Consider the following 25,964-nt stretch of genomic DNA (forward strand, 5'->3'; position numbering starts at 1 on the left):
ATTTCCTATTTTTTAATATTTGTTGCTTGGTATTCACTGCAAGTGAAATGACTATCGATAACGAGTAGTGCTACCACTGACGATAACTTAAGAGGTGCCACCACTGGTGTCTCAACCGAAAACAAAACAAGGGGCGCCGGTTTCTTAACAAATAAACAAATTCTTTGGTAAACTGTGCATTTAAGGTAGGCAAGGCAAAAGAGTTAGCGCAACAGGACAATGGCCAGCGGATCAAGAACAACGATATTGCCGCAATCGAAAGAGGCGCTCTTAAAGTCTTACAATGCGCGTCTAAAGGACGACGTTCGCAGCATGTTGGAAAACTTTGATGGTAAAAATGTTGTAAATTCACCTTAAAACGTAGTAATAAATGTCTTTATCCGCTCCAGAGATTCTTAAGTTGGCACGCCGGGAAAGTCACAGTCAAATTTCGAAGACTACGCAATGCGAACAGGATGCTTTAGAAATGCAGGTCCGTGCGGCTAATATGGGTGAGTTTTCCCTGAAAAGCGAAGCGTTATTCTTGTTATATGTCCTTCATTCCAGTTCGCGCCGGTGAATCATTGATGAAACTAGTGGCAGACCTTAAGCAGTACTTGATCCTCAACGATTTTCACTCGGTTAACGAAGCCATCACGAACAATTCCCAACTGTTTAGAAACACGCAAAGCGAGTGCGATAAAAAGCTTATGAAATTAAGGGACGAAATGGCAATGGATCTATACGACCTGGAGGAGGAATACTACACAAGCATATTTAAGTAGCCCTGAGCTTAAGGTTAGCAATATGTTTGTAATGCATTTGGTCCAACTATAAAATTTTGTTGATCAAAAATTAAAACTATTAGAAGATAAGACAAAAAATTTAAAGTCACTTTATATTCATGATTTAAAATCGTAAGTATACTATCTTATATTTGTATAGGTTTTGCCCAAACCATAGAATATTGTTGATCATAGATGATAACTATTTAACCTAACCACAATCCTGTAAACAAGTTGTATATTTGTATAGGTTTTGCCCAAACCATAGAATATTGTTGATCATAGATGATAACTATTTAACCTAACCACAATCATGTAAACAAGTGGTTTATGGTAAGACTTGTTGCATTCACAAAACCTGCCTCAGCTCCACTTCGGAGGACAAGGAGCGAGCATCCGGTTCGTTCAGGCTCTCCACCAGATCGCCTGTATAGAAGAGAATTGCTTTTGGGACGATTTGCGTACGCAGCAGGAAACCCACTTCAAAGTCGTTACCAAGAATCAGCTTGGTTTTCTCATCTGCAAGGGACAAATCCAAAGCCTGCGGCGGAGCAAAGAAACGAAAGAAAGATTCACGAGGCATCACCTTAGTGACACTGCGGGCTCTGTTCCTTCGTCGGCTCACTACCGTTTGGAGAGTCAGATTGGAACCATCGCGCCAGTGGATGTGGCAACCCTCGCATCGCACTATTTCCGGGCCCTCGAACAAGAAAGGATAGTCCTGGTCCGCCAAGTGCTGCAGGAAATAGCGCTTCGTCAGCAGCAGCGAAGAGTCGTGCAGAAAGCCGTTAGGTCGAAACTGGAAGATAACCGTATAGCTATCCTGATCGTATGCCAGTCGCACATCCATCAGGCACTCCAGCAACGGTTCATCATGATCGTGAACCAGTTCCGAAAGCAGGGGAACATTCTGGAAGACGGTCAACCAAAAGCGTGGAATACCCAAAGAATCTGGCACTATTGGCGTCAATTTCAATTTTAATTGACGCAGCTCTTCGTTGTTCTCAAAGTCCAGGGGCAACGTATCCTGCGGTTCCTCGGGCCAAGAGCTTTCTGTTTGGACGGGTGGCTCCACCACACCATCCAAAATATCTCTCCTCGTATCGAAAAGGACGCAACTCTGACTGTAGTATCGCCGTTCCAGATCGTAGACCTCTCGAAAAAACTTCTCCGAAATACGCACCTGTTGCAGCTGATTTTGTTTAAGTACTTTAATTCGATTCTGTACGGATTCCGGCAATTGGCTGATCATGTGTCGGAGAAAGGCCTTTCGGGTTCCGGCAGGCAGATCCGCAGGACTCAAAGCCGGCTCCGTAGATTCCGTTGCATTGTAAACGGATGCTTGGGTGTCCAGAGAACGCACACATTCACTGATTCCATCTGCCTTCGGATCCGGTTTAGTTTCCCTCTGGGGCAACGGACTTTGTTCAACCTCAAACATTACGGAATTTGGTATGAAAACAACTGTGAAATTTAGGATCCGTTAGCCCGACAATATATTGTTGTTTTAATAAATCCCAAAAATGACAAATGGCTTTGGAGCTACTTAAAAAGTATTAAAATCCGAATTTACTGCATTTGAGGCTTTTTTCTGAAATTAGAAATCAGAAATTTGTCACAACCTAACCTATTTATTTATTGCATTTTCTGACAAGAAATCATTAAATGATATAGTTATCCGATTTTGTTAAAATTTAATTCGAAAAACAGCTCACGATATGGTCCAATTCTGTGTAAATCGATAATCAATATCTGTTGGCGATTGCCTTATCGACAGTATATGCTCAGATATGTGACATACCTGGGGTCATAATGCCCGGGACTTATCTGCAAACCATTAATTGACATTGTGGCATTGATATTCTGGTCCATAATAGGGAATCCATAAATTAAAATCAGATACATACCTCTGATTGTAAGTGACACCTGGTCTTAGCTTTGTATAGCTTTACTACCCGATAAGATAGCTCCGTTGTCTTTTAGGCCCATATACCCCGATCGATACGCCGTTATTTATTAAAAAAAACCGAAATATTTCACTAATCTTGCCACTGCATGTTTATTTATTGACGATTAACTCTGCTGGTTTTCGAGGGTTTCCCGAACGTTTTAAGTGCTCTGAATCTCCACAGGAATGTCCAACTGCCCAACTAGTCTTCCAATCTCCCTTATCGTACAGGTTTGATTTCAACTGCACCTATTGGCCTTCGCTTGATAAACCTGTTTTCATATTTTATTGAATCTTTATGGGTTTTAAGATTGCATATTCCAGCTTCTTAATAAGCGTAGCTAATTTGCTTTTGAAAACTTCTGTTGACAGTTTACTAAAAAGTCGTAGTCTTTATTCTTGTAATATACGTATGACACCAAAAAAAAAAAACACTAAAATATAAATTCCCTGTCCTCCTCCTCCAGCGAAGTCAGGTTCCTTTCGAAACGCTTGATGTTCTGGTACCAGCTTGGGTCCTTAGAGGATACATCTTCCGGCCTGCCTTCTTTGTGGCTATACAGGAACTCGGCGTGACCTTGACCGGAAACTCCGTTAACCACACAGGACACGAACTGGTTGAACACTTTGGACTCCCAATCTCCGCCAACATAACGCAAAGCTGATCCCTCCACTTGAATCTGGATAAGATACTCCTTGTCCTCGGTGTGTACGATAAAATTCTGATGCTGCGGTGGAATTCCCTTTTCGCCGTAGGAGTAAAGCTCGAAATTGCTCCAGGTCAGCGGTTGATATTTTCCCGAAGGAGTACAAACGTAGCCAACCTTTAGGGAAGAGAGGAAAAAGGAGGGCTGGCTGAGATTTCCTACCACCAAGCTGGTGCCATCCTCCAGGAACAAGGCAAAGTACACATATCGGTGGATGGAGCTCAGACAGCGTTCTGTTCCGAAGCTGTGATCCCGAAGAGCAGGCATTTTTAGCAAAAGATCGTTGCCCTCGAGGATAACTTTTCCCGACAGTTCTCCATTCTGCTCATAGTGGGCTCGCTTTTCCACAATGTGATTGACCCCTCGAATCAGGCTGTAGAACTTTTCATTCCAGGCCTCTCTGGCTACAGAGTCAGCTATTAAAGAGGAACTAAGGTCCCTGTTATAATCAAAGTGTTCTGCGGAGGAGCTGTTGAAGCGAAGGTCCAAGTCAACTGGAATTTTGTCCACCACCTCTCCTACTTGACACTTCAGCACACCTTTGTATGTAATCCGCCAAACTTTCATTGATTCCTCCGGATAAACATGGAAGCCTCCACCTTGAAACTCGCTGCTCTCCTCTCCGTTTTTAGTGGTAAAATAAATCATATCGGGCAGATTTGGGGAGCTTAGCAAGCCCCTTTCTGGAAGCCATAGGTACAAGGCAGCTTTTAGAACTCCCCGCCTTCTTCTCTCCAATGTAACCATCAGTTTCTGACCCTTATTATTGGCAGCCATAAAGCTGACCACGTCGTAGCTTTTTGGATCATTGCTGAGCTCTTGGGGTCTGTCGATCTTAGCCAGATGTTCCGTTGAGCCTAGTAGCTCCTCATTCCTTTCATATATACGATATCTCAGGTGTCGAAGGATCAATAACGCGAGCCAGAACTTAACGCGATAAAAAATACCTTTCAGTGGGTATTTATCGAAAATTAATGGAGGTTTTAGTCCCAGTAGCTTCAGCACCAAGACCACCAGCACTATTATTATCCCAAGGACCAGACCAAGGAACAGAATGAATACCATTTTAAAAACTTTGTACTTTGGTTCAAAGAAAAATATAAGGTTCCCAGTAAATATTGTTGACCGTTTTGCTTATTTAACGTGACTGAAAACCCAATGCAGGTTGCGCGAGGAACTGCTTAGGCCCCAGCTTATCGATCCCCGATAAGCTACCGATAAACCACCAGCCCCATCCCGACCCCCTTGGCTTATCGATGGAATGGCGGAAACTTTACGACCGTTGGTATATGACTACCTCGTAAATCTGGCTCTGTCTGCGGACGCAATTTTTGATTGATCCATTAGCACGGACCGCTATGCATTATAAGTAATCGTGGGCAATCTCTAGACAATCGTGTTGTTGTTATCTTCTGGTGCAAAGTCTGCTTAAATAGAAGCAGAGTCTAGTAGCTGTTAGTTGTTAGTTAGGGATCTGAACTTAATGACATGTCTGATCAAATAATATTAATTGGGGATAATTTAAGCAGTCCGTTTCAGGTAGTTTTTCTAAAAATCAATTACCTTAATTAAGTTTTTAATACAAATAAAAAATAGGATTTGAATCCTGGCGTTCACTGCTCAACACTAAAAAGGTCCTTTGTGCTACGCACTTTCGAACACTTTCACGTAATCTTAAGACTGCGCTTGCGTCAAAAAACAACAAACGCCTAATCAATAAAAACATAAAATTTAGTGCGCAAGGAGCATCAGCAGCAGGAACAGGAACAAAAACAATATTTCCGAGACACGTTAATAAAAGGCACAGCAAATTTTGTAAAGGACCAGAGGACGAAGCATTCATTTGTAGCAAAATCGTGGAAAAAGGACACTGAATTTTTGGCTTGGGGACCTACAGAAAAGCATAGGTGAGCGATTATTGAGTATTACCCGTTGAAAGGTAAAGGGAGAAAACAAGAGCGAAGGTTGGAGTGAGAAATAGAAGTGTAAGATGTTGCATTTTTAGGAGCAAAACAAGAATAACATCAGGAAGACAAAGAAGAAGGAGAAAGGGATAAAGGAGAAAACTGCATTGGCAAATCATTTGGTGTGTTTGTTTTAGCAAAGCTAAGCAAGTGGAATTACCTCTAAAGAGGACCAAGCAACGAACATAAAAAGGATCTGCAGTGAAAATAGAATAACGGAACTGAATTACAAAAAAAAACATCCAACAGAATACGTGAGGGAAGCTCCAGAACAGCAGGGGAGCTCTGGAAGACTCTGGAACAGATTAAAAGAACGGGACACCATGTATAAGACCATTAGGCACGGTGAAAACAGTCTGCAGTATACGATTCTACCGCAGAATGACGACTTCCGTATCGAGGGCAAACTTTCCGGTTCCGGACGCTCAGCTTCCGGCGGGGGAGGAGCCTCGTCCTCTGGTTCTTCCTCCTCTTCTTCGGGATCTGTCAAAGTCAAGGGTCAACGTCGCAGACGATCCTTCTTTGCCTACTTGGGCCTTATTTTCGTGTGCACCGTTATCATTGGAGCAGTGCTTATACCCTTTTTGGTTTCTGCCGAATGTCTACCAAACCCAACGGAATGGTTCTTGAAGACCAAAGCGGCCCTGATCCACAGCCCACAAAGGGGCGGATCGGGAGGTGGTGGAGAACCGGCAGCTAATCCCGTATTACCCACAGGATCACCTCAGCTGCAGCAGAATGTGGGAAGAAATGTGCAAATTGTCAACCGCAATGGAGTGGAGCAGTTTGTGCTCCGCTTGAATAAAACCAATCCGAATTCCATTACCACCAGTAGCTCCACTACCACGACAGCCACTTCAACCAGCAGCAGCACCACCACTACAACTACGCCAGCTCCCACTCAAACAACAGTAACCACCACCACAACCAGGGAGCCAGCAGTGACCATTCCAAAATACATGCCACCTGCCACCACTATCACGACGCGAATTATCCAGGTCCCCTTGCTTAAATCCGCCGCCAAGAAACCCATCATACCACCTGTTCTGGCCAAAGCCCAAGGACTACAAATCCAGAACGGAGCCGCTCAGAACTCCAGGATGCAAGTACAATCAGAAGCGGATGGGAAGAGTCAGGACTCGGGAACTCTGCAGTATGACGAGAAGAGCAACAGCGCTTGGATAAAGACGCACTGGCCCTACATCGATCCCTCAACCTACTTTCAGTGGGACGTAAGTGGCACGCAATTTTTTGAGGTTGGGGTTATCCGATACTCATACGGTTCACTGGGTGGAGTAGTCCCAAAAATATGAACTTAAAAGGCATTTAAATTAGTTCTGGCCATTTTATGTAACCAGAATATTCGTTTTTATGATTGAGTAACGGGTGCCCCCAGTAGCGAATTCGCTTACAGTCTTTATAAACACCTGGTTTTTTTTTATAGGGCTACAAGGATGAGGATAGCGTGCTGTTGCCCGCTCTTTTGGGCTTCGCCCTCATCGGAGTGATTCTGATCATAACGGTTTGCCTGGTTGCACGCAACAAGCGCACAATTGTGTCCTCCGTTCGCAAGCGAAATCGCAATGTGAGTACAAAATGCAATTAACTTGGCCAACGAACCGGAAGCAGGTGTTTGGGGCGGTGGGTAGCGTGACCTTGAGCTCGTTTCCATGCTTTTAGTTATTATACCCGTGCAGATTTTTATAAAAACCGCGGTCAAAAAAGTAAAACTCGTTTATGTTTATGTTCTTGTGTAGCTTATTTAGTTTCCTTTTAATTTAATTTTAGTGTGTTTAATTGTTTAATTTTTATTTTTTTTTTTTTTTATATTTCAGTACGTTAAAACGTTTTTTACCCCTAGCATTCAATCTTCCTAGATAAAATGGGACTGTTCCTAAAATATTACATTTTTTATGTTATTGAAATAAGTTTGAATATCGCGCCCAAAATGCGATTCGTAGCCAGCCCTGGTTATGGAAAGTCTTATGCTAACAAACCAGGGCTGAACGCACATAAAGTGAAATATGTTTCGGTAAAATGCTTATCTTGACTGAAAAGTAAACACTCTTAAGCCTTATGTGAAAATCAGTGATATGTGGATGAACCTTCTTTAAAAAAAATCAGTTTAAAAAAACCGAATTGGCGCCAACCAAACGTCACAGTCCCTGCAGCCCTAGCTAGATGTACACATCATCATATGTGGCGCTTGCGAGAGCGAGAAGCTAGGAGCCGGCATGCGTGCGAATAGGACGGCACCAGTGGAGAGCGGAGAGAGAGTGTTTCGCTGCGTGGCAATTTCTTTCCAGGGCTGCGCGAAAGTTAGAATAAGCGGAATCTGCTTGGAATATGTGAAATAAAAAAATGGTTTTTTTTATTGAATAGAGCAAAGAAACGCAGTGTAAGTCAAGCTGCAGTATTGAATCTTTATAAAAAATGAAAAAAAATCAATAAATTGTGTGCCGGAACGTGTGAAAAGTGGAGCTGATGTGGAGCACGATACGCCATCCCTGGGGGAGTGAAACCCAAACAGTGGCAGAGCGTCCAGAGCAGACATTTCAGTTTGTGTCCGATTCAGTTCCAGATCAAGACCCGAATCGGACCCAGTGTGCCACAACGCACAACTCGCCTACGTCAGCAATATCACGTTGTGAATCCAGCAGTTGGCCTGAAGTCTTGGCCAAAACGGATAAATCCTGTGAGTAAATGGCAAACATGCAACAACAATTTTGCCAGCGTGTCTTTTGGAGTCTCTGTGTGTGTGTGTGGGGGGCGCGCTGTCTTGACTGTGAGAATGTGTGTGCAGTGCCAACACGGCAAATTGTGTGTTTGTTGTTGGAGGAGCATCTTTAATACAGTAGTTATCCCTTCAGTATCCCAAGCCAAAAAATAAGGTGGGTTAGATGTAAGATCCTTTTTTAATACGTGTGACCGAAACTTAGTTGCATCGGAACAATTTTAATGCGGTAATTAACACTAATCGTGCTAGGATATATCAATATAAAAGATGTAGGTTATAAGATAAGGCACAACTCGAATAGGAGCAACTATATATCACTTGACACCAGATTTATTACAAAATATCCTAATACAGTATACGCTAAAAGGAAATTAGGTTCAATACGGTTACTATTAACACCTTATGCTGAGTAGTTAAAGTATCTACTGTTGGATATGGTTTATATGGAACAGGTACCATCCTTAGTAAAAGCTGTTTTCAGTAGTATCTGTTAACAGTACATCTTATAGATAACAAACAATATTTCAGGTACTTAGCTTTCCTTAGTTTAGATCCTTAGTTTTTGAACATGTGAGACTCGAAAAGTGCGAAACTAGTATTATATTTCTAACCAATTTAAATCATGTTTCAGAAGCTTCTGAATTACCTGTTATTTCACCTGCCAGAGCGATGGCAATCAAACCTGGACTCGGTCGCAAGACCAGCAATAAAAATCCGCCTATCCTAAGCCACGAGTTCGTTATCCAAAACCATGCGGACATTATATCTTGCGTGGCCATGGTTTTCGTGGTTGGTCTGATGAACGAATCGACGGCAGCGTTTGCGAGTGCGTTTATATCCCTGCATCATAATGTCAGCGGCGAGGATCCCAGCAGAGAGCAGCCATATGGCAAGGCCTATACCTACATTGCCGGGATCAAGGACTACTGTGCGATATTCTTCTACACCCTTACCTGCATTATCATGCACGCAATTATCCAGGAGTTCGTGCTGGACAAAATCAGCAAAAAGCTGCATTTGTCCAAGTTTAAGCTGGCCCGCTTTAACGAGTCCGGTCAACTGGTGGCCTTTTATTTACTGTCCTTCGTCTGGGGCGCCCATGTCTTGCTCAAGGAGGGCTACCTCGGCCAGGTAGCCCAGCTGTGGGAGGGCTTTCCCGATCATCCGATGAGTTTCCTGCACAAATTCTACTTTGTTGTGCAGCTGGCCTACTATCTGCACATGCTGCCGGAGCTTTACTTCCAGAAGATCAAGACCAAGGAGGAGCAGCAGCCCAAGATTGTGCACTCGGTCAGCGGCTTCACCTTGATTGTCCTGGCCTATACTCTGAGTTTCCAGCGATTGGCTTTGGTTTTGCTGACGCTCCACTACTTCAGTGAACTGTTGTCGCATGTCTTCCAGCTGATCGGCGTCTTCGATCGCGAGGAGCGACTGGCCAAGCTGCGAGTGGTTAACAATGGCGTCTTCTTTCTGATCCGCTTCGCTACGTCAGTGATTGGAGTGCTCACCCTGTACTATGGCATTGGTGGAGTCAGATCCTTGCTAGCCTTGGGCGGTCTGATTGCCCTGCAGGGCTACTTGGTGTTCTCCTTCATTACGGAGCAGCTGCGCGCTAAGCGGGAGGCCAAGAAGGAGGCCAAACGGGAGGCCAAGCTGGCGCTGCAAACTAAGAAACCCGCCAAGACGCCCAAGGACAAGGTCAAGCGCAAGAAGGAGAGCGACCTGCCCGAGGCGGACCAAACTTCGCCAAGTCCCATTAAGCAGAAACTCAAGTGAGAGTTCGGGAACACACAAAGCAACAAAATCTTCCGCACACTTCCAATCCCAAACAAATGAGAGATGGAGCAGCACCATAACAGGAGCCTTGAGTATATAGTAGATATATGGCCACGATTAAAAACCACGGCTCCATGTTTTTGTAAATCTCGTTAAGCTCAAAACTACTACTGTATACATTTCTGCTGCATTTACTTCCTCGACACACAAAAGAAACTATTTCTTAGCCTAAATGTTTTATTTCATTTTAAGTGAACGTCATTTTTTTAAACCAATTTTTTTTATTTTTATATATACACAAAAATTAAAAAAAAATACAAAAAAAACTATTGTAACCTGTGTTTTTTAATTGTTTTTCCTTGATCGTCCTATTTGCATGTAAAACTATTTTTTATTAAAACGAAAGAAAGAGAGAACTTAACAAAGGGAATAGATGAAAAAGAACAAGATTGTACCGAATTAAACAAAATATTTGCTAAATATATATTTTGTATAAGAAACTGGTAAAGGTTACAGAGAGTTTTATTTGGAAGGTGAGGAAAATATTGCGTTTCTACATTTTATTTTTTTGTGTTATGAATATTAATTATGGTTATTTACACGAACTGAGAGTTTGGGAATTTTACTGAACTAGGGGTCTAGAAGTTAATTTGAGATTAATCACAAACACCACAAAAACTAAACCTTACTAACCAATTATGTATGCAATTCTTTCAGGACATCGAGGAGCAGGGCGCCGAGGATAACGCTACTCTGCTTACTACCGCCAATATGTCAGATGACGATTAATTTAAGCTCGTCTAGGTGATTCCCAAATTTTTCCCAATTAATCTTCGATTTAACCATTTTGTTATTCGGTCTGCTCAAGCGATCGAAGCTTGATGAAATTTTGTTCACTTTCGTTTTTGAGACAGGCACGTATTTACCTAGATCTTAAGCTAAGAATGCCCCACAATTTATAATATGTATATTGGATCTCAGCGCTGTCCAAAAAGCCAAGCATATATGCTAAAAAACTGATCGCAGTCCCGAAACACAAAAACTTTCTCTGTTATGTTTCTTCATCCCTTTCTCCAAAAAAGCAAGCGGATAATGAAACAAAAAAAAAAAAACTAAAAGAAATCCAAAAATGAAGAAGACTGTTTCTGAAACAACATCACAAGCGAGCTAATCTGTATAGTTTTCCAAAAAATGTTTCCTGCTTTGATAAATCTTTTTTCGAAAGTATTTTTTTCCCCTGCCCAATTGTTGTGTGCGTCTCAGTGTGTGTGTGAGTGTATGTGTGTGTGTGTGCGTAAGAAAGCTTAATTTCATGATCTATAAGGATATAAAAGTAAATATAAAGTATTCATAATATATGCATGAGCTAGCTCTATAATTTGAGTTGGAAAATCAGAAATTTTTAAGGAACGAAAACTTTCCATTTATCACAAAAGTTAAGTGAACGAACTACAGGTACAGTGCGTTTCAGGGTTTCAAGGTCCTAGTAAAATATATATACAAATGTATGCAAATATGCAAAATTCATCTAAAATATGTACTTTTTAAGCTTAAGCGAGCTTTTTTAAACATCATTTTACTCCAAAAAGCGATTAGAATAATTTTTAAACCACCTTGAACACTACCTTGCAACTCTAAATCGCATTGTACCGCTAAAAATTTACTTGGAAAATTCGTAAGATATATAAGCTAGAAATGTCACCAGATCGTGTGAACCCTAGGAAAGCACACTCAAATCAAATGAAAACGTCCAGAAACGAGTATATTTTTTGCGCAAGCAGTGCTTCTAATTATGTATCAAGTGAGGACTATAATTGATTTCCAGCACTAAACTATTGAGGGATGCATTTACGCCTGGGCAAGGATCTATATCTTGATTCGAATCCGGGCTAGGATCCTTCACAGCTTGTAACCAAAGAGCACTCTAAAAGCTTGCCAAGGAAATCCAGATGGGGCAGTAAAACCGAGGAGGGAATAAAGTTCGTAGCGGGGGACTAATGTATGTCTATATAACTGTGTATAACTGTGAAGCATTGACAAGTATTTGAGAAGATCTGTATTTTTGTAAGCGTAATATTTAAAGCGACAACCAATAACAAAACAAATCCAGAGAAGCAACTATATAGCGTCACTCGCAACACAAAAATGATTTGCTCAACATATACACACCCATAATATATATATACAATTATAGATAAGTATATATATATATGAATATATATATATACAATAATATGTAACGCAAAGTATAAGGCTTGCATTTACATTTACGAGCAGGATATATCCTCCATATGTATATGTTATCACTAATTTGCAAAGCTAAACTAAGTCCATGTATACAAAACAGATATCCGGCGGAAAATGACAAACACACACAGTATATTGAATGTTTTTGCTTGTTAAAGTGAATATTTAAAAAATAAACTAAAAAAGAGGTATTAAGTTCGAAATGTTTCGATAATAAGGGATTAGTGGAAAATATCTTTAGATAAGGAATTCCCCTTGGTTTTTCATATAAAAAATCGATTATACATTTCTTAGAATATGAATCTATATTAACGAAAACAGATCTTTACCGCTTATAACTAAAACTTATTCCATATCACTTTAGGGCTGCGACTGTCCCGGCTGCAGTTTATCTCGCTTACTTTGCTGTATGTTCAGGTGATTCTGTACGAAGCTTTGGAAGTTTTGGTCCTCCATGGTGCCCTTGGGGTCCTCCTCTATATCCTCTTCTTGCTCATTCTCGGCGGTTTGGGGCACAAGACCAGGTGCCATTAGGAATACGCTGTTTGCAGAGTTTGAGGGTGGGTCCTTAAACAGTTAAAAGCCATTGAGTATGTTTGCAAACAGCTTAAATAGTTTTCCCACCTGAAGACCCAATCCCAGGGGAACAGCAACGCCTGCCTCCTCTACATTCTCAGTTGGTTTGTGACCTGCTGCCTGCTCCGCTAGTCGCTCCTGGCGCATCTTTTCGTACACCGGTTTGTAGTCCCGCAGGTACTCAGTCTCACAATCGAGAATCTTTCCGAGCAGCTGGGAAAAACCAACGCCCGTCTTAGCCGAAACGCCACAAGTGTTAAGGTTTTCGTAGAAAGTGTCCAGAGTAAGCGACATTGTGCGAGTGAGATTGCTCACGAAGCTCTGTTCCTGTTCTAGAGCCTCCTGGAAGGTCTCGAAATCCGTCATCCAGTCCAGCACAAAGCTGCAGTCTTGCAGGTCGATCTGAATTGGATGAAAGGATTACCTACGGGCCACGGATACTGAGGGAAACTCTACCTTATTCAGCGCCACCAGGAAGGGCAACCGGGTCTTGTACAGAATGGAGCAGGCGTAGAGCATGTTGGACATGAACGTGGTGGGACAGGCGCTACGCACGACGTCCATCACGTAGATGACGATGGTAGGGAACATGGTGGCCAGTCCTTCGGTAATTATATTACCGGATGCAGACCAAGTGAACACCTCAATCTGTCCGGGAGTGTCGATCACACACCATTTGTGTCCCCGCTGGCCGGCGCGACGCACTAGCTCAGCGAATTGGGCCATTTTGGTGGTGAACATGTTCAGGGCGGTTACAATGCCGCCGTTTGGGCCCAGCTGATACTGCTTCATCACCTCGCGGTAGTTGACCGTGTCCCGGATGTCCACATGGGCTGCATACGGAACCTCCCGGCACGCCGGATCCAGGTTGACCACGTAAGGATTAAATTTGTCCTGGGCATGCTGGATGAGACTGCGGGTAAACGTGGTCTTGCCGCTGCCGGCCATTCCCAGCACAATTATGCAGACCGGCGACTCGCGGATGCCCTCATCGAGGGACAACGACTCCAGCTTAATATCCTCAACTCCGGCAGACATTGTAGACAAGGGTTTATCTTGCTTCAACGCCAAAACAAAACAAAATAGAATCAAGGTGCAAAACAAACGTGCGCCTGCTAGCGGTAACAATCGATAACTCTCCAGCCTCCGATTATTACCAGACGATAGTTAAGAAATTGCCATCAATAGAGCCGACATTGCCAGACCAAAATAAAACAAAAAAGACGCGCGAAAGTTTTAGTTGGACTTGAATTTTCATTGTTGCTAAATTGCTAAATAATAGTGTTTAAATGCAGATGGAAACCCGTTTGGAAGTGCGCCTGCGTGAGCCGAATGCCTTGTTTACCCGCTGGCTTGAACGCTGGCTGCGAGAAGCGGAGAGGCGTCAGCAGAAGTCGCAGTTCAAACTCCGCCAGGCGCTAGAGTCTCTGAAAAGCTATCCGCTTCCCTTGGCGAGTGGGCGCGATTGCTCGATTTTGCGGGGATTTGGAGGTTCACTCTGCCAGTTGATCGACGAAGAGCTGCGTCAGCATCGAGGCCTGCAGTTGGTGCCCCGGGAGGACAAAGTCCAAGAACACTACGAGCAGCAAGTGCAGGAGGTCGTCCGCCAGGTACAAGAGAAGCAACTGGTTGTCCAGAATAAAAAGGTCAAGCCCAAAAAGCCCACAAAAAAGGAGCAGTTGGAATTGGCGGCCCTTGAGGAGCGGGAGCGCCAGGTGGAGATGAATCCAGGTGAATTCAAGTTACTGCTTTTAGTCGACACCCAGGAGACGAGTGGCAAAAACAAGAGGGTGCTAGACCAAACGAGAAACTACCTGGAGTCGCTGGGCGTTCGTCACGAAGTGCGTCGTCTCACCATTGGCGATTTTCTCTGGATAGCTCAGGATCAAAAGGGCAACGAGCTCGTCTTGCCCCACATTATAGAGCGCAAGCGAATGGATGATCTGGCATCAAGTATTCGCGACGGTCGCTTCCACGAACAGAAGCACAGGCTGCAGCAGAGCGGCCTGAGAAACATCGTCTACCTGGTGGAGGATTACGGAGACAATGAGCAACTGGGTCTGCCCCTGGACTCCTTGCAGCAGGCTCTGGCAAACGCTAGGGTTCAAACTGGTATCCAGGTTGTGCGCACGGAGAACCACTACCGATCCATGAGTTATTTGGCTGGGATGGGTCGCTCCCTGGGCCAGATCTTCGCCAGCAAAAGGCTGTATAGCGTAGATCGCACAGACAAATCGTCTTGCCTACTTTTGGATTCCCAGTTGGGATTACTCAAGTTCCGAGCCCTCTACGAGGATTCTGCTAAAAACGCCCAGCTTACAGTGAGAGAGGTCTTTGTGCAACAGTTGCTGCAACTGCATTCTCTCTCCCTCGAGCGAGCCATGGCCATCGTGGAGCGATACCCAACACCACGCTGCCTGCTAGATGCCTACGAAGAGTGTACAGAGCCAAAACAGGCCAGACTTCTCCTCTCCGGCATCCCATGTGGTCCTCTGGGACGTCCGCTGGGTGAAAAAATTAGCCAGTGCCTGCACGAGTTCTACACCACACAGTTTCGTTAGGATTAGCAATTGATTTAATGGGACATATCTAAAGTTATATACACGAGTTTATACAATAAGTGAGAGAGAGAATACGATTTGGACTAAAGTCCACTTTGGACATTGAATAATGTGATCTAGTCTAAGCCAAAAAATTTACAAGTCAGACGCCTAGATGTTGCGGAAGTGCCGGATGGCAAGGTCCACCGGCAGGTCAAAGTCGAATCGAGACAGAGCGTCAATGGAGCGGAGCGAGTCCCGGAATCCCGTTCGGGCCACATAGCTGTCTGCCGAGTAGTACGTGTGCACCAGCTCATTGCAGCTAAGAATCAGGTTCAGCCACTCCACCAGCAAATGGGAGCTGTTTTAAAGAAAAAAATCGGTTCAAATGGGAGAAGTAAGATTATAATTTAATTTTTACTGAAGTGGAAAATGTCTGTTCTTTACAAAAATATTCGGTTTCTGCTTAAAACTTTGTCTGGTACCTTGTAATGCTTTAAATGGAAAAAGTAGACTTCAAGATAATTTAACTATTTATTTGAAGGGCATATTTTGTGGAGCTCTTGCAGTTGTCTTTGTCTTAATATTTCTATGCATTATTACGAAAAATCAGAAATCTACTGAATTGAATGAGTGATGAATGAATGAATAAAACAGTTGCATAGTTTAAGGGTAGTTAAGCAATCTTTAAATTCCGATAAACATGTATTTTACTAACTTTCCTATGATTTCCCATAATTTAGCTTTGCCGAAATACTACTCACTTGAGTCCGGCGCAGACGAAGGCCTTGAAGTGGGCATTGTTGCTCCTTTTGTACGGTCGGTGCATGGCCAAAATCATACCCACAGTGCTGAGCAAACTCTGTTTGGCGGTCACCGCCTGGGCGTCCACGATGTCCAACTGAAAACTCTGCGACAACTTGCGGGCAGGCGTGTTGTTGTACTCCTCACCGTGTTTCAACCTATAATAGGCTAGTACCAATTCCCAGGCGTGCATGGATCTGCCTAAGCCGAGATACTGCGAGTCTGCGCCAGCTGTCGGTGAACCCATCGGAGGCGAAGGATGTAGACACCTCATAAATGGAACTATCAAACTGGAAGCAGCCGACTCGGCTGGGATGCGTAGTCCATGTTGGATAAGCTGCTGCAGAGTGCGAGCAAAGTTCTTTCGCACCACTGTGGCCAGTTCTCTGCCAATTGTTGCTATGGAGTCACCGCGCATGTGTGCCACCCGTCGGCTCTTCCCTTCCTTCTCCCACTCGAAGTTGGAGTAGCTGATGTCCTCGTCGGAATCGGAGGATATGGCTCCACCGGCCGCGTATGGCGCCAGTTCATGGCCAGTTGGCACCGCCCGCCGGCAGCGTGGAGGCAAAGTGGTCAGAGCGCCATTTTGAGAATTAATAACCGGATGACCAGCGGTAGAGGAAGAAGTGGAAGTGGGCACAGCTCGTTGTTGCTGCTGACGCAAAGCCCGCTTAATATTGGCCAACTTCTCGCGATCACAGCTCAAAGTGGCGGCCAGGGCGCTCACCTCTTGGATGTCCACCTCAAGCTGGGCCCGCAAGTCGCTGAAACGGGTGTAATATTCAGTCAGGTTGGTTCTTTCTCTATAATTTGTTGGGATAGATTGTTGGGATATTCTAGTCTACGTATAATGATTTGGTTTTTATTTTTACGAAGAAAACCTCTCTGATTTTGAATCTAAGCCCGTTTGAAAAATATCTAACAGCTTCTAGCAGTGAATAATCTTCTAGTATAAACAGAAAGGAAATATTTCGTATGTTGATCTTACCCCCAGTGGTTGCCCTTGTGCGTCTTCTTCAGCGAGTTTTGCTGGAAATCGTCGTGGCTGCGTGGTTTCGTCATATGGGTGCTGGCAAACATTTGCATAAGGATCGAGGCTTTGTCCAGCAATCCGTGCGCCTTGCTGTGCAGGCTTTCCCCGGTTGAATTGGAGTGCGAACCCAATCCAAAGGACTGAGGAGGAGCTGCTGTTGTGGCCGGAGTGTTGGGCACCCCCGAAACCGGAGCAATTGACCCTGCCTGTGAGCTTCGGGCTGTCTGCTTGGCCGCGTAGCTATTGTACGCTCCGGACAGAAGCTTTAGGCGATCTCCAACAGATCCCTCGACCGCGTCGCACTGCAGAAAGGCAATGAAGCGCTCCAGGTCGGTGATCTGCGTCTTGAGTTGCGCCACAAGTTGCTCCTTCATTTTCAGCGGGCCCACGAACTCACCGATGGCGTTGTCCACCTGGTGGCGCAACTGCTCCGTGCTGAGGGCCGGCAGCTCATGCTGTTCCACCTGGAGATTGAGCTTGGATCGCAGCTCGTCCAGGATGAACTTTTGCTTTTCAAGCATAACATGCTGCGGCAGAATCCCGGGCTCCCCAGCCTCGTAGGCAATTTGTTCTAGTTCTGTGAGCTGGGACTTCAGTTGCTCGATGAGCTGGCTGTCGTTCGCAGGCACAGCTTCGTTTTCACTCTCAGTGGCGTCGCTTTCCGGATGGGACTCCTTGGGCTGCACTGCCTCCGGTATGCCTTGAAAGGCAAAATCCTCGAGGTCGCGGAGCAGTTGATCTCGCTCCTCGGCTGGCGCCTCGACAATTTGGCGAACTCTCAGCTGGACGTGGGCGAAGTGGGAAGTCAGCGCCAGCAGGGAACTGGTGAGCAACTCCTGCTCCTCCTCGATACTTCGCAAGCGTGCCAGTTCACTGCCAGTGCTGCCCCGTCGCATTTCTACCTTGTTCGGTCCCGGTTCCAGTTCGCAGTCCACGCCAGAACTGGCGCTATTCGCATCATCGTAGTTGGCTCCTAGCGGCGACCATCGCTCGCTCAGAAGTTCCTGCTGTTCTTGTTCGGCCTCCACTTCCTCTTCCTCCTCGTCCTCGATGGAAACAGATCCAGCTGGCAGCTGTCCTTCGGCGGTAAGGGAGGAGTCCTTCGGCCCCTGGGCTTCCTGCGCCTCCGCCATTTTCATTTCCATATGGAAATGCTAGTGGAAACCTGACCTCTTGTTTTTCTCGGACTTTCCGTGTTTCCCTTGCTCGAGAAAAATCAATCGGTTGCTTGTTCCGCTTTCTGTGCCAGCTGGCCCAGCTCCCTTGCTCTTTTCTGCTCTTCCTTTTTAGCTTTTGAGAATTTTGGGTTCCTTGGGGGTGTGTGGCTGAAACGATGAGCGCGCGACTACGGCTTCTGACGCACTGCTAGTTTCTCCCGATTCTCGACTATTTGAGGCATTTCCATTTGGATTTTCCGGCAGTTTGGGGGTGGAAAGTGTAGCTTTAAGCTGTTTTTCTAGAGCAGCTGGTTGGGTTGCTATCCTTGATTGCTGAAAAAGCTTCGAACTTGCATACCTTCAACCCCAAAAGCAGCTTTTTAACAAAGGTAAAAGGTTTCAGTTTTTTAAGTTTTTGCTCCGTTTCAAAGCTATTGGTGCTTTCTTTTTAAGAAGAAGATTTCTAACTGGGCTTTAAAGTTTTAAAGGTTCTGAAATATCCGTATCTTGACGTTCTCTGATTTACCTTAAATATGTCCACTTAAAAGAATTTTTTAAAGACTACAAATTTTGTTAAAATTTTGGGTAAAAGGTTTTAAATTTAAAGTTATGTTAAGGTATTGAATTGAAAACAACAGGAAAATCACTTATATAAAGTTGAAAATATCCTACGATGTTTATTCTTAAAAACTTAATTCTGGTATATTTACTAAATATTTTTTAGAAGCTGCTGGAAAAGTCTTTTTTGCTTAATATCTTCTTGCCGAGCTTAAGAACTTTTCACCAATCCCCTTAAAGCTCGTCCCAAAGTTGTCCCAATGTCCCGTATCTTACGTTCTTCTAAGGGGCGCGGGCTGTTGAGTGAATGACAATTATGACCTACATTACCAACGTACAAAAACGTTGACCGCAGTGGGGAACACGCGCTTACCCCCTGCATGCCTTCGGATACGTAGTGAAATCCCCAGTTATCTTCGAGTGCTTCTTGATAAGAAGGCGGTGTTGATTAAACCGCAACAAACAGCTCTGCGGTCTGGTTCTTCTGTTGCTGACACCGTATCTTATCAACAGCCGACTGATGATAGGTCCGATAAGTCTGTCAAGTGTCTGACACAGCAACCATGGCGGTCATTGGGGTCACCCCCGCAAACAAACCCACTCAGGCACTCAACAAAATATAACATCAATTAGGGAAACAATCAAAATTGGTTACTTTTTCCAAACAGAAATAATAAAGGTAGCTTTTGATACTAGAAATAAATAATAAAGGTTGCTTTTGATACTAAGCATAGTTACTGAGAAATGTTGCGGTCACCTTTCATAGAAAGGTCAGTAACGCTTTTCACAATTTCAAATAAAACAAGCATACTATATATAGGTTGAACGCTTACTTATAGTTTTAAGGTGAATTGGCTGGCTCTAAACTGGGAACTCACCCACTCAGACTTTTTAACCTGCAAAATTTCTGCCCCCACTTGTAATACACATCTTTTGTTCAGTTTGTTCAGTGTGGTTACAACTTATTTATTACAACAAAAAAAAAAAGAAGTGAGGGAAATAATGGAGGAAACGTAATTACGGAGGGCACGCTTAACGAGGCGTCAGATTGTGCTTGCCACCGTCGATGGGAAGCAGGGCGCCGGTGGTGAAACTGGCCTTGGAGCTGGCCAAAAAGGCCACGGCCTCGGCGACTTCGGTGACATCGCCCACGCGGCCCATGGGATGCGAGTTGATGGCCCGCTGAAGCACTCCGTTGTATTCCTCGTCAACGATGCCAATACTGCGATGGATGTTGGTGACCACAAAGCCGGGATTCACCGAGTTGACGCGCACGCCCTGCGGCGCCATCTCGAGGGCCACGATCTTGGTGAACTGGTCGAGGGCCGCCTTGGAAACGCCATAGCTTAGGGCACCGGCAAACGGCCGAATTCCGGCACAGCTGCTCACATTGACGACGGCTCCCTTTGTTTTCAGGAGATGCGGCAGCACCGCCTTGGTCAGCAGGATAACACCGCGCAGATTGGTATTCAGCACCGAGTCGAACTCGGCGATGTCCAAGTCGATGAGGCCGCCCTTGCCGAGAATGCCGGCGTTGTTAACCAGCACATCGATGCGGCCAAACTTGGCCAACGTTTGTTGTACAATCGCGTCCGCGTCCTTGGTCACGTCGGCCACCACAATCTCCGCCTGTGCGCCCTTCAGGTTCTTCTTCGTGGCCTCCAGGTTGGCCACATTGCGACCCACCAGCGCCAAGGTGGCACCCTCACGAGCCAGAACCTGGGCGATTGCCGCACCGATTCCGCTGCTAGCTCCTGTCACGATCACCACCTTGTTGCTTAGACTCATCTTGAACCACTGGAGCCGGAATTCGCGCGGGCCGGAATTTATGGACGTGCGCTCTCGCCTCCGATAAGATTACATCTGCACTTCAAAAAAGAAGTGTGAATATTATTTCGTATTTGGCAATAGTTTTTGGTCTATATTTTTTTTCAAATACATATAATAATAGGTTGATTGCCAAGGGCAGTATACATTTTGCAAGGTTTTCTTTACTATTTGTTTTCCATTTTCATGGAAAAATTTATTTGCAAACGAAGGTAGTTATAATTGTAAATCAATTTGTGGTGGGATGTAAAACTTTTTAAGTCTCTTTTGCTATAGTTTGTGTTTTAAACTGCATTCAAGGTTTGGTTTTGATTTTTGACGATAAATCTCCATAATCCATAAATCTCAGTCATTTTTTAGAGTGTAAGCGTGACGCAAATCGTTCGTTGCTCTCAGGAAAAACAACCTGTGGAGGTTCACCTCAGGTCTCCGAGGGACTTTATCGATGCTCTAGCATCGCATTAGCAGCCGCCTCGCCTTGGCTTTTAAAAGTCACAGCCAAAAGTTTTTAATTAAAACTTTCCGTGGGTCTTGTCTGATTTCAGGCATTTGTGAAATCATGGCATATCGGCTGCTAGAAGACGGGCCTCCAAAACGCCCCCGCCGCATTCAGATTCAGATTTCAAGTTGAGCGGCTCCGTTGTTAGATAATTAGCATTTCCATTTGGCTTGAGTGCGCACTCGTATATCAACGCTTTCTAGCAAAGATAAGGCTGACGGGGTCTCCTCCAGCTGGAGGACATTGGGGGCGATTATGGTACAGTGGAGGTTCCGTACCCCAAACCCCCAGTTCCCTGCAGATAAATGGCCGTTTGAGATGACCAGATATAAAGCAGTTGCTTTGCTCACTTTATTTATTTCGACTTAAAGACATGTTAACTTAGGACTGCGTGTCGGTTGAAGAAGCTTTACTGTTTTTATATACTTCATCGCCTAAAAAGGCATGGGCTCTTGATGGTATTTCTGGCACTAATCGTTTTTCTTGTTAAGCGATTCTCTCTGGTTCGGCAATTACTCAAAATCTATGACTGAGTGGATTAATTAATTAAATCGCAAAGCAATGCAAGTCCAAAGACACATAAATGTGTTATTTTTCTTAAATCCTATCGTTTGCCATAAGGTTTATATTGCATTTAAGTGCTCAACGGAGATACTCAAGTTCTCGAATTTAAGATGCAAAAGATTGATTTTCAATTTAAGTAAAGAAGCTTTGAGGGGTTTGATGGATTTAATTAATAACCCTGCCGAAAACAAAGGCCAAGTGCTTGTGTGCGAATGAATGAGCCATTGGTCTCCATTTTCTTCGTCAATGAATAAAGGTTACTCCAGCCACACTCGAGTCCTTCTATTGGACTCAATTTATCCTGGCTGGAATGTCGCAATGTTATACTGGCAAACGTGATAAGCCAGAGCTGCCAATTTCTCCGATCCCCGTCTGCATTTCCTGCTGCTTGACTTCTTGTGCACTCACTTTTAACGTCAAGTCAGTGGCAGGACATCAGAGAACCGGAGTCCTCTTTTCAACCCAAGGATGCATTGATAAGTGCCGGCGGTTTATGGAAATTGATGGAGAGGAGTTCGTGTAATTGACAAGCAAAACGAAATTGCATACAAATTGCTTAATCCTAGAAACTTCCAATCTAAAATAAATTAACTGTTAATTAAACCAAGGGAAAAGGACAATACAAACAAACGAAAAAAAAAGGAAAAAAAAAAAATGGAGATAACTTGGAAACAGGGAAGACTTTGACTGGCCGCACATTTTTAATACCCTTGCAGATTGAAATGACTGAAATCGCGATTAATATTCAGGTCGACCAAAGGCAAAGCCGAATATGATTTAAATAATAAATAATTAGAGGTTCACAAGGGACACTTTATGTGTTTTATGTAATCGGACTGCACCGAAGATGAGATTTTTCCCTGAATATTGTAACTCCTGCAAGAGAGTAAAAGTGTAGGCACGGTGAACTAAACTAAGAATTAAGTTAAATACTATGTACAGCAGTGGAATGGAAACTGGGTAAGAAACTTGTGATGACGGCGGCATTAGCGCTCACTTCAAAGCAGCCTTGTTCTTTAGTGGCAGAAAAGCAGACATCAGGCAGCCAGCTGTAAAAAGAGGAAGGATTAGTCCGCCGTTCAGACGAATTTCGAGCCACTTACCCAGCATGAACGCACTAATCATGAGAAACGGTGGCACACAACCCAATCCCATCAAAGCCGGAAAGAAAATGTTGCCCAACAGTGAGCCCAGCCGGCCAAACATCATTTCCAGCGAGACGATCATCGTCCTAGGTAATAAATAAATTATTATGTCTTTGAAAACCCAAGCCGGAAAGGCACAAAAGTCACCTTAGTGAGGTGGGAAACAGGTTGACCGAGGCACTGATCACCGAGGTGGCCGATATGCTGCCCATGGTCACGAAAAGCGATGCAAGGGCCACTGTCGATAGCGCTGAATTGGACCAGTACATTCCAATGGAACAGCATCCGGCGGCAAACAGTCCCATGACTAAAATAAGAAGTATAAATCACATTATTGAAGCATATACAGCCTAAATACCGACATAGTTCTCAAGAACTTACTCATGATTCGTTTGACGCCAACTAAATTCACTAGGAATCCAGCCAGCATGTATGCAACCAAACCAGCTGCAGCCACAATTAGATTGTTGGTGTATGTGGACGCAGTTATGTTGACATGGCACTCCACTTGGGGATCGTTCCTAGTGGCAGCTTCCAGCTGAATTTGGGTCCGGTTTACACTGTACTCCAGGATGCTGCAAATACTCGTCGATTCCGATCGGGTCGCTAGCTGTTCGTACTCGTTGATCGATGCGAAAAGCTGTGGCAGCCACAACCGCATAGTGTTCTGCCTAAAACGATAAAATATGTTTATTAGTTTTATGTTTATCTGTGTAGCGTGGGAAGTCTTACCCCAAGAGCACACAAAAGTTGAGGAGGTAGACCCAAAGAGATAGGCCCAAGTAGGGCTTTGTGAACAGTGGACGGAGCTGAGTGAAACCCGAACTCTTTTTGGAGCCCTGACTCTCAGGGTCCTGAGTTTGACCATTACTGATGGGCAGTTTTATTTCAGAGGAATCCGAAATTCCTTCCTTGTGCTTTTTCACCGGAACAATAACTTCATTGGCCAACAGTTTGATCTGTTAGGGGGTCAATTGAGTAGAGTTTAATTGCTTTAATCGATTTTGTAAACTTTTCACTTACTGGAAAAGAGTCCTTGGGTTTTCGCGAATTTAGACAGTACATAAACTTGAAAGCATCCATTGCCTCCTGATTCCGTCCTTTGGACATGAGAAACTTCGGGCTTTCGGGGAAAAAAAGAAGAGCATAAAACTCAAAAGACTGGGCAGTGCAGTGATGGCCACGAAAACCTGCCAGGATGTCACTGAAATAGATAAGAGATTTTAAGTAAGATCCTCTTAGCCAATAGCTGTAATTTGTAGTATTTGTTTTGGTGTCTACAACACCTGTTTGATATCTGGTTATAAAGTTTATAACCTAATCTTAAACACAGTTGATGCTACTACTCTACCCCATATACTTTATCCATATCGGTTGTTGTGTTACTGATTTTCTGTTCCGAATGATTAAAGCTATATACACAGATGGCTTAAAAAACAGCAAAAGCGTGGGGTTCATGTAACGTTTGACTGATTGCACAATGGGGGATGGGGCCTGCATTGTCATCAGCTGTTTTCTGGTAGCCTATCTGGTTTATAGTTAGGAGCTATCTTCGCTTATCGCTGACCTTATCACAGTTAGATTCAAACCACGCCCTCGGAACTTACGGGACAAGGTCCAGAATCGAAGGTCCCAGGTTTGGGGTAAAACCAACATGGCCAGTCCGGGCAACGTAAGCGTCGCGATGGAGAACATAATGCCCACCACCATCATGATGCGCTGACGGTGCTTCCGTCCATGGAGTTCCGTCAGGTACGTCATCAGCACGGCAAACGGACCACTCATGCTGCAAACCCCAAGTTCAGTCATTGATATCTTCAATTAGACAGCTACTCACCAGAAGCCCCCTAGGTATTTGAAGATCATTAGCTGGATCCTGTTTTGACTGAAGGCACCGCCTAACACGCATATCGTATCCGCAGCGTAGCCCAGGATGAGGAGATTCCTCCTGCCCTTCGTGTCGGCCAGGTAGCCCCACATCACCGCCGAGCTGATCATGCCCGCATAGGTGATGGCGTTCAGGATACCCTTGTCCAGAAGGCTAAGCTTGAGGTCACACTCGGCGCTGGGCAGGATGTAGGACATCGTGGAGGTTTCGTACACGGTGCCCATGGCCGCTGGAATGGCGGCGAACAGCAGAAGGATGTTGAACATGCCGAAGCCAGCTGCATCGATGGCGGTCTCAAAGTCCGAGGCGGCCTCCTTCTGGGAAGGATCTTCCTCTTGCTCCTTGATCTTGGGCAACTTGGGCTCACCGGCCTCCCTGGATTCACTCATCGTGCTTAGTGCTTAGTGCTTGGACTGCCCCTGCTTACTGATCTTGAGGCGTTGGGCGGATACGTTATATCTTTGGGACGGCGCTGGGGCCTTAAATCATCTCATGTTTGACAATCACTGGGGAAAAACAACGATGCCAACGCAGATCTCGATTGTCTAGCGACTAGGGACTACCCTACACAGGAATCCCCACCCTACAGTATGTTCAGCAGCCATTAGCGATCAAAGAGCAGTTCACTCTTGCTTGCAGCCCTTGAGTCAATGGAAAAAAGCCATGCTGAGGTATTACGATTGGTACGTGCATGGGGAGCTACTGAGTTCCAGCCTTGATGGTTAGCTCGAAATATTCGCGCGGAGTTCATTAGTGTCTCAGGCCTCCCTTCGTAAGTGCTGACCCCATGAAATTAGCCTTTCATCCATCGACCCTCCGCTTTCGGGCAGGCATGAAAACAATTAAACGCCTCCCTGTTTGTTTAGCGGTTTATGGGCTTCTTATCGCCCGCATCATCAACAGTAACAACAGCATCAGGCCCCCGTCGTATATGTGATCACTCCGCCTGCGACTGTCCACGCGAACGAGAGGCTTTGTTCCTACCGTGATTCGGTTTACTGATTGTCGTTCCCCTTAAATGAAATCGCCTTTGGGTGTGTTGATTTGTTGGAAAGTCTGTATGCCTGAATAAGTTGGAGTGTTTGCTTGAACTTCTAAATATATTCAGTTTGTTGAACCACCAAATATTTCCATTTTGTTGAACCACTAAATGCTTCCCTTCATTTAGTTTCGCTTTCGTTTAAAATGAAAGAACAACTCCTAGTGGTTTCGTAAGCAATCATCACACTA

At 44.6% G+C, this 25,964-nt stretch overlaps 10 protein-coding genes across 15 annotated transcripts; 4 read left to right on the top strand and 6 right to left on the bottom strand.

Moving 5' to 3' along the window:
• The first annotated feature begins 84 nt into the window (after positions 1-84).
• On the top strand, positions 85-863 carry LOC108097377 (mediator of RNA polymerase II transcription subunit 22). 3 transcript variants are annotated; one of them, XM_017199625.1, is made up of 3 exons: positions 85-331; positions 390-491; positions 547-863. In XM_017199625.1, exons 1-3 carry the CDS (start codon positions 220-222, stop codon positions 762-764), a joined length of 432 nt encoding a protein of 143 aa, XP_017055114.1. In that variant the 5' UTR covers positions 85-219; the 3' UTR covers positions 765-863. The 3 variants fall into 3 exon arrangements, with proteins under 3 accessions (XP_017055114.1, XP_017055116.1, XP_017055115.1); XM_017199627.1 differs by having other exon boundaries at positions 86-331; positions 390-472; positions 547-662; XM_017199626.1 differs by lacking the exon at positions 85-331 and having other exon boundaries at positions 390-472.
• A 3-nt stretch (positions 864-866) lies between these two features.
• On the bottom strand, positions 867-2,292 carry LOC108097375 (nucleosome assembly protein 1-like 4). Its single transcript, XM_017199623.1, has 2 exons — positions 1,066-2,292; positions 867-975 (listed from the first exon to the last, which is right to left on the bottom strand). The coding sequence occupies exon 1, from the start codon at positions 2,203-2,205 to the stop codon at positions 1,114-1,116; it is 1,092 nt and encodes a 363-aa protein (XP_017055112.1). The 5' UTR covers positions 2,206-2,292; the 3' UTR covers positions 867-975; positions 1,066-1,113.
• A 785-nt stretch (positions 2,293-3,077) lies between these two features.
• On the bottom strand, positions 3,078-4,561 carry LOC108097374. Its single transcript, XM_017199622.2, has one exon. It carries the CDS (start codon positions 4,482-4,484, stop codon positions 3,147-3,149), a length of 1,338 nt encoding a protein of 445 aa, XP_017055111.1. The 5' UTR covers positions 4,485-4,561; the 3' UTR covers positions 3,078-3,146.
• A 581-nt stretch (positions 4,562-5,142) lies between these two features.
• Positions 5,143-12,320, top strand: LOC108097262. 3 transcript variants are annotated; one of them, XM_017199453.2, is made up of 4 exons: positions 5,143-5,326; positions 5,401-6,615; positions 6,828-6,968; positions 10,614-12,320. In XM_017199453.2, the coding sequence occupies exons 2-4, from the start codon at positions 5,707-5,709 to the stop codon at positions 10,683-10,685; spliced, it is 1,122 nt and encodes a 373-aa protein (XP_017054942.1). In that variant the 5' UTR covers positions 5,143-5,326; positions 5,401-5,706; the 3' UTR covers positions 10,686-12,320. The 3 variants fall into 3 exon arrangements, with proteins under 3 accessions (XP_017054942.1, XP_017054941.1, XP_017054943.1); XM_017199452.2 differs by having other exon boundaries at positions 5,425-6,615; XM_017199454.2 differs by lacking the exon at positions 10,614-12,320 and adding an exon at positions 7,219-7,863 and having other exon boundaries at positions 5,425-6,615.
• On the top strand, positions 7,901-10,404 carry LOC108097260 (translocating chain-associated membrane protein 1). Of its 2 annotated transcripts, none has more exons than XM_017199448.2 (2): positions 7,901-8,078; positions 8,755-10,404. In XM_017199448.2, the coding sequence occupies exon 2, from the start codon at positions 8,790-8,792 to the stop codon at positions 9,894-9,896; it is 1,107 nt and encodes a 368-aa protein (XP_017054937.1). In that variant the 5' UTR covers positions 7,901-8,078; positions 8,755-8,789; the 3' UTR covers positions 9,897-10,404. The 2 variants fall into 2 exon arrangements, with proteins under 2 accessions (XP_017054937.1, XP_017054938.1); XM_017199449.2 differs by having other exon boundaries at positions 7,964-8,078; positions 8,752-10,404.
• Positions 12,321-12,425: 105 nt separating the features above from the next.
• On the bottom strand, positions 12,426-13,845 carry LOC108097261 (GPN-loop GTPase 1). Its single transcript, XM_017199451.1, has 3 exons — positions 13,176-13,845; positions 12,768-13,121; positions 12,426-12,710 (listed from the first exon to the last, which is right to left on the bottom strand). Exons 1-3 carry the CDS (start codon positions 13,755-13,757, stop codon positions 12,504-12,506), a joined length of 1,143 nt encoding a protein of 380 aa, XP_017054940.1. The 5' UTR covers positions 13,758-13,845; the 3' UTR covers positions 12,426-12,503.
• An 87-nt stretch (positions 13,846-13,932) lies between these two features.
• LOC108097295 (crossover junction endonuclease MUS81) lies at positions 13,933-15,280 on the top strand. The gene has a single exon (XM_017199509.2). It carries the CDS (start codon positions 14,009-14,011, stop codon positions 15,278-15,280), a length of 1,272 nt encoding a protein of 423 aa, XP_017054998.1. The 5' UTR covers positions 13,933-14,008.
• A 147-nt stretch (positions 15,281-15,427) lies between these two features.
• On the bottom strand, positions 15,428-18,552 carry LOC108097294 (RUN domain-containing protein 1). Its single transcript, XM_017199508.2, has 3 exons — positions 17,052-18,552; positions 16,024-16,827; positions 15,428-15,620 (listed from the first exon to the last, which is right to left on the bottom strand). Exons 1-3 carry the CDS (start codon positions 18,239-18,241, stop codon positions 15,431-15,433), a joined length of 2,184 nt encoding a protein of 727 aa, XP_017054997.1. The 5' UTR covers positions 18,242-18,552; the 3' UTR covers positions 15,428-15,430.
• Positions 18,553-19,747: 1,195 nt separating this feature from the next.
• On the bottom strand, positions 19,748-20,621 carry LOC108097296 (3-oxoacyl-[acyl-carrier-protein] reductase FabG). The gene has a single exon (XM_017199510.1). The coding sequence runs from the start codon at positions 20,597-20,599 to the stop codon at positions 19,844-19,846; it is 756 nt and encodes a 251-aa protein (XP_017054999.1). The 5' UTR covers positions 20,600-20,621; the 3' UTR covers positions 19,748-19,843.
• Positions 20,622-21,856: 1,235 nt separating this feature from the next.
• Positions 21,857-25,146, bottom strand: LOC108097386 (synaptic vesicle glycoprotein 2B). Its single transcript, XM_017199637.2, is given in 9 exon segments — positions 21,857-22,750; positions 22,805-22,932; positions 22,994-23,153; positions 23,228-23,517; positions 23,579-23,805; positions 23,870-23,985; positions 23,988-24,050; positions 24,454-24,632; positions 24,684-25,146. Coding segments are annotated over 9 exon segments (1,659 nt in total). The 5' UTR covers positions 25,124-25,146; the 3' UTR covers positions 21,857-22,694.
• Positions 25,147-25,964: the final 818 nt, after the last annotated feature.

This window comes from Drosophila ficusphila, unplaced genomic scaffold (assembly GCF_018152265.1).
Source record: "Drosophila ficusphila isolate 14025-0441.05 unplaced genomic scaffold, ASM1815226v1 contig_198, whole genome shotgun sequence".
Classification (NCBI taxonomy): domain Eukaryota; kingdom Metazoa; phylum Arthropoda; class Insecta; order Diptera; family Drosophilidae; genus Drosophila; species Drosophila ficusphila.

Coding starts and splice junctions, on each gene's coding strand:
- LOC108097377 (XM_017199625.1), top strand. CDS start 220: ATGGCCAGCGGATCAAGAACAACGATATTGCCGCAATCGAAAGAGGCG. Junction 332..389: donor CATGTTGGAAAACTTTGATG/GTAAAAATGTTG, acceptor TATCCGCTCCAG/AGATTCTTAAGTTGGCACGC. Junction 492..546: donor GGTCCGTGCGGCTAATATGG/GTGAGTTTTCCC, acceptor CCTTCATTCCAG/TTCGCGCCGGTGAATCATTG.
- LOC108097375 (XM_017199623.1), bottom strand. CDS start 2,205: ATGTTTGAGGTTGAACAAAGTCCGTTGCCCCAGAGGGAAACTAAACCG.
- LOC108097374 (XM_017199622.2), bottom strand. CDS start 4,484: ATGGTATTCATTCTGTTCCTTGGTCTGGTCCTTGGGATAATAATAGTG.
- LOC108097262 (XM_017199453.2), top strand. CDS start 5,707: ATGTATAAGACCATTAGGCACGGTGAAAACAGTCTGCAGTATACGATT. Junction 6,616..6,827: donor CAACCTACTTTCAGTGGGAC/GTAAGTGGCACG, acceptor TTTTTTTTATAG/GGCTACAAGGATGAGGATAG. Junction 6,969..10,613: donor TTCGCAAGCGAAATCGCAAT/GTGAGTACAAAA, acceptor CAATTCTTTCAG/GACATCGAGGAGCAGGGCGC.
- LOC108097260 (XM_017199448.2), top strand. CDS start 8,790: ATGGCAATCAAACCTGGACTCGGTCGCAAGACCAGCAATAAAAATCCG.
- LOC108097261 (XM_017199451.1), bottom strand. CDS start 13,757: ATGTCTGCCGGAGTTGAGGATATTAAGCTGGAGTCGTTGTCCCTCGAT. Junction 13,122..13,175: donor TCCTGGTGGCGCTGAATAAG/GTAGAGTTTCCC, acceptor CATCCAATTCAG/ATCGACCTGCAAGACTGCAG. Junction 12,711..12,767: donor CCCTGGGATTGGGTCTTCAG/GTGGGAAAACTA, acceptor TAACTGTTTAAG/GACCCACCCTCAAACTCTGC.
- LOC108097295 (XM_017199509.2), top strand. CDS start 14,009: ATGCAGATGGAAACCCGTTTGGAAGTGCGCCTGCGTGAGCCGAATGCC.
- LOC108097294 (XM_017199508.2), bottom strand. CDS start 18,241: ATGGAAATGAAAATGGCGGAGGCGCAGGAAGCCCAGGGGCCGAAGGAC. Junction 16,828..17,051: donor CACAAGGGCAACCACTGGGG/GTAAGATCAACA, acceptor CACCCGTTTCAG/CGACTTGCGGGCCCAGCTTG. Junction 15,621..16,023: donor TTCGTCTGCGCCGGACTCAA/GTGAGTAGTATT, acceptor TCTTTAAAACAG/CTCCCATTTGCTGGTGGAGT.
- LOC108097296 (XM_017199510.1), bottom strand. CDS start 20,599: ATGAGTCTAAGCAACAAGGTGGTGATCGTGACAGGAGCTAGCAGCGGA.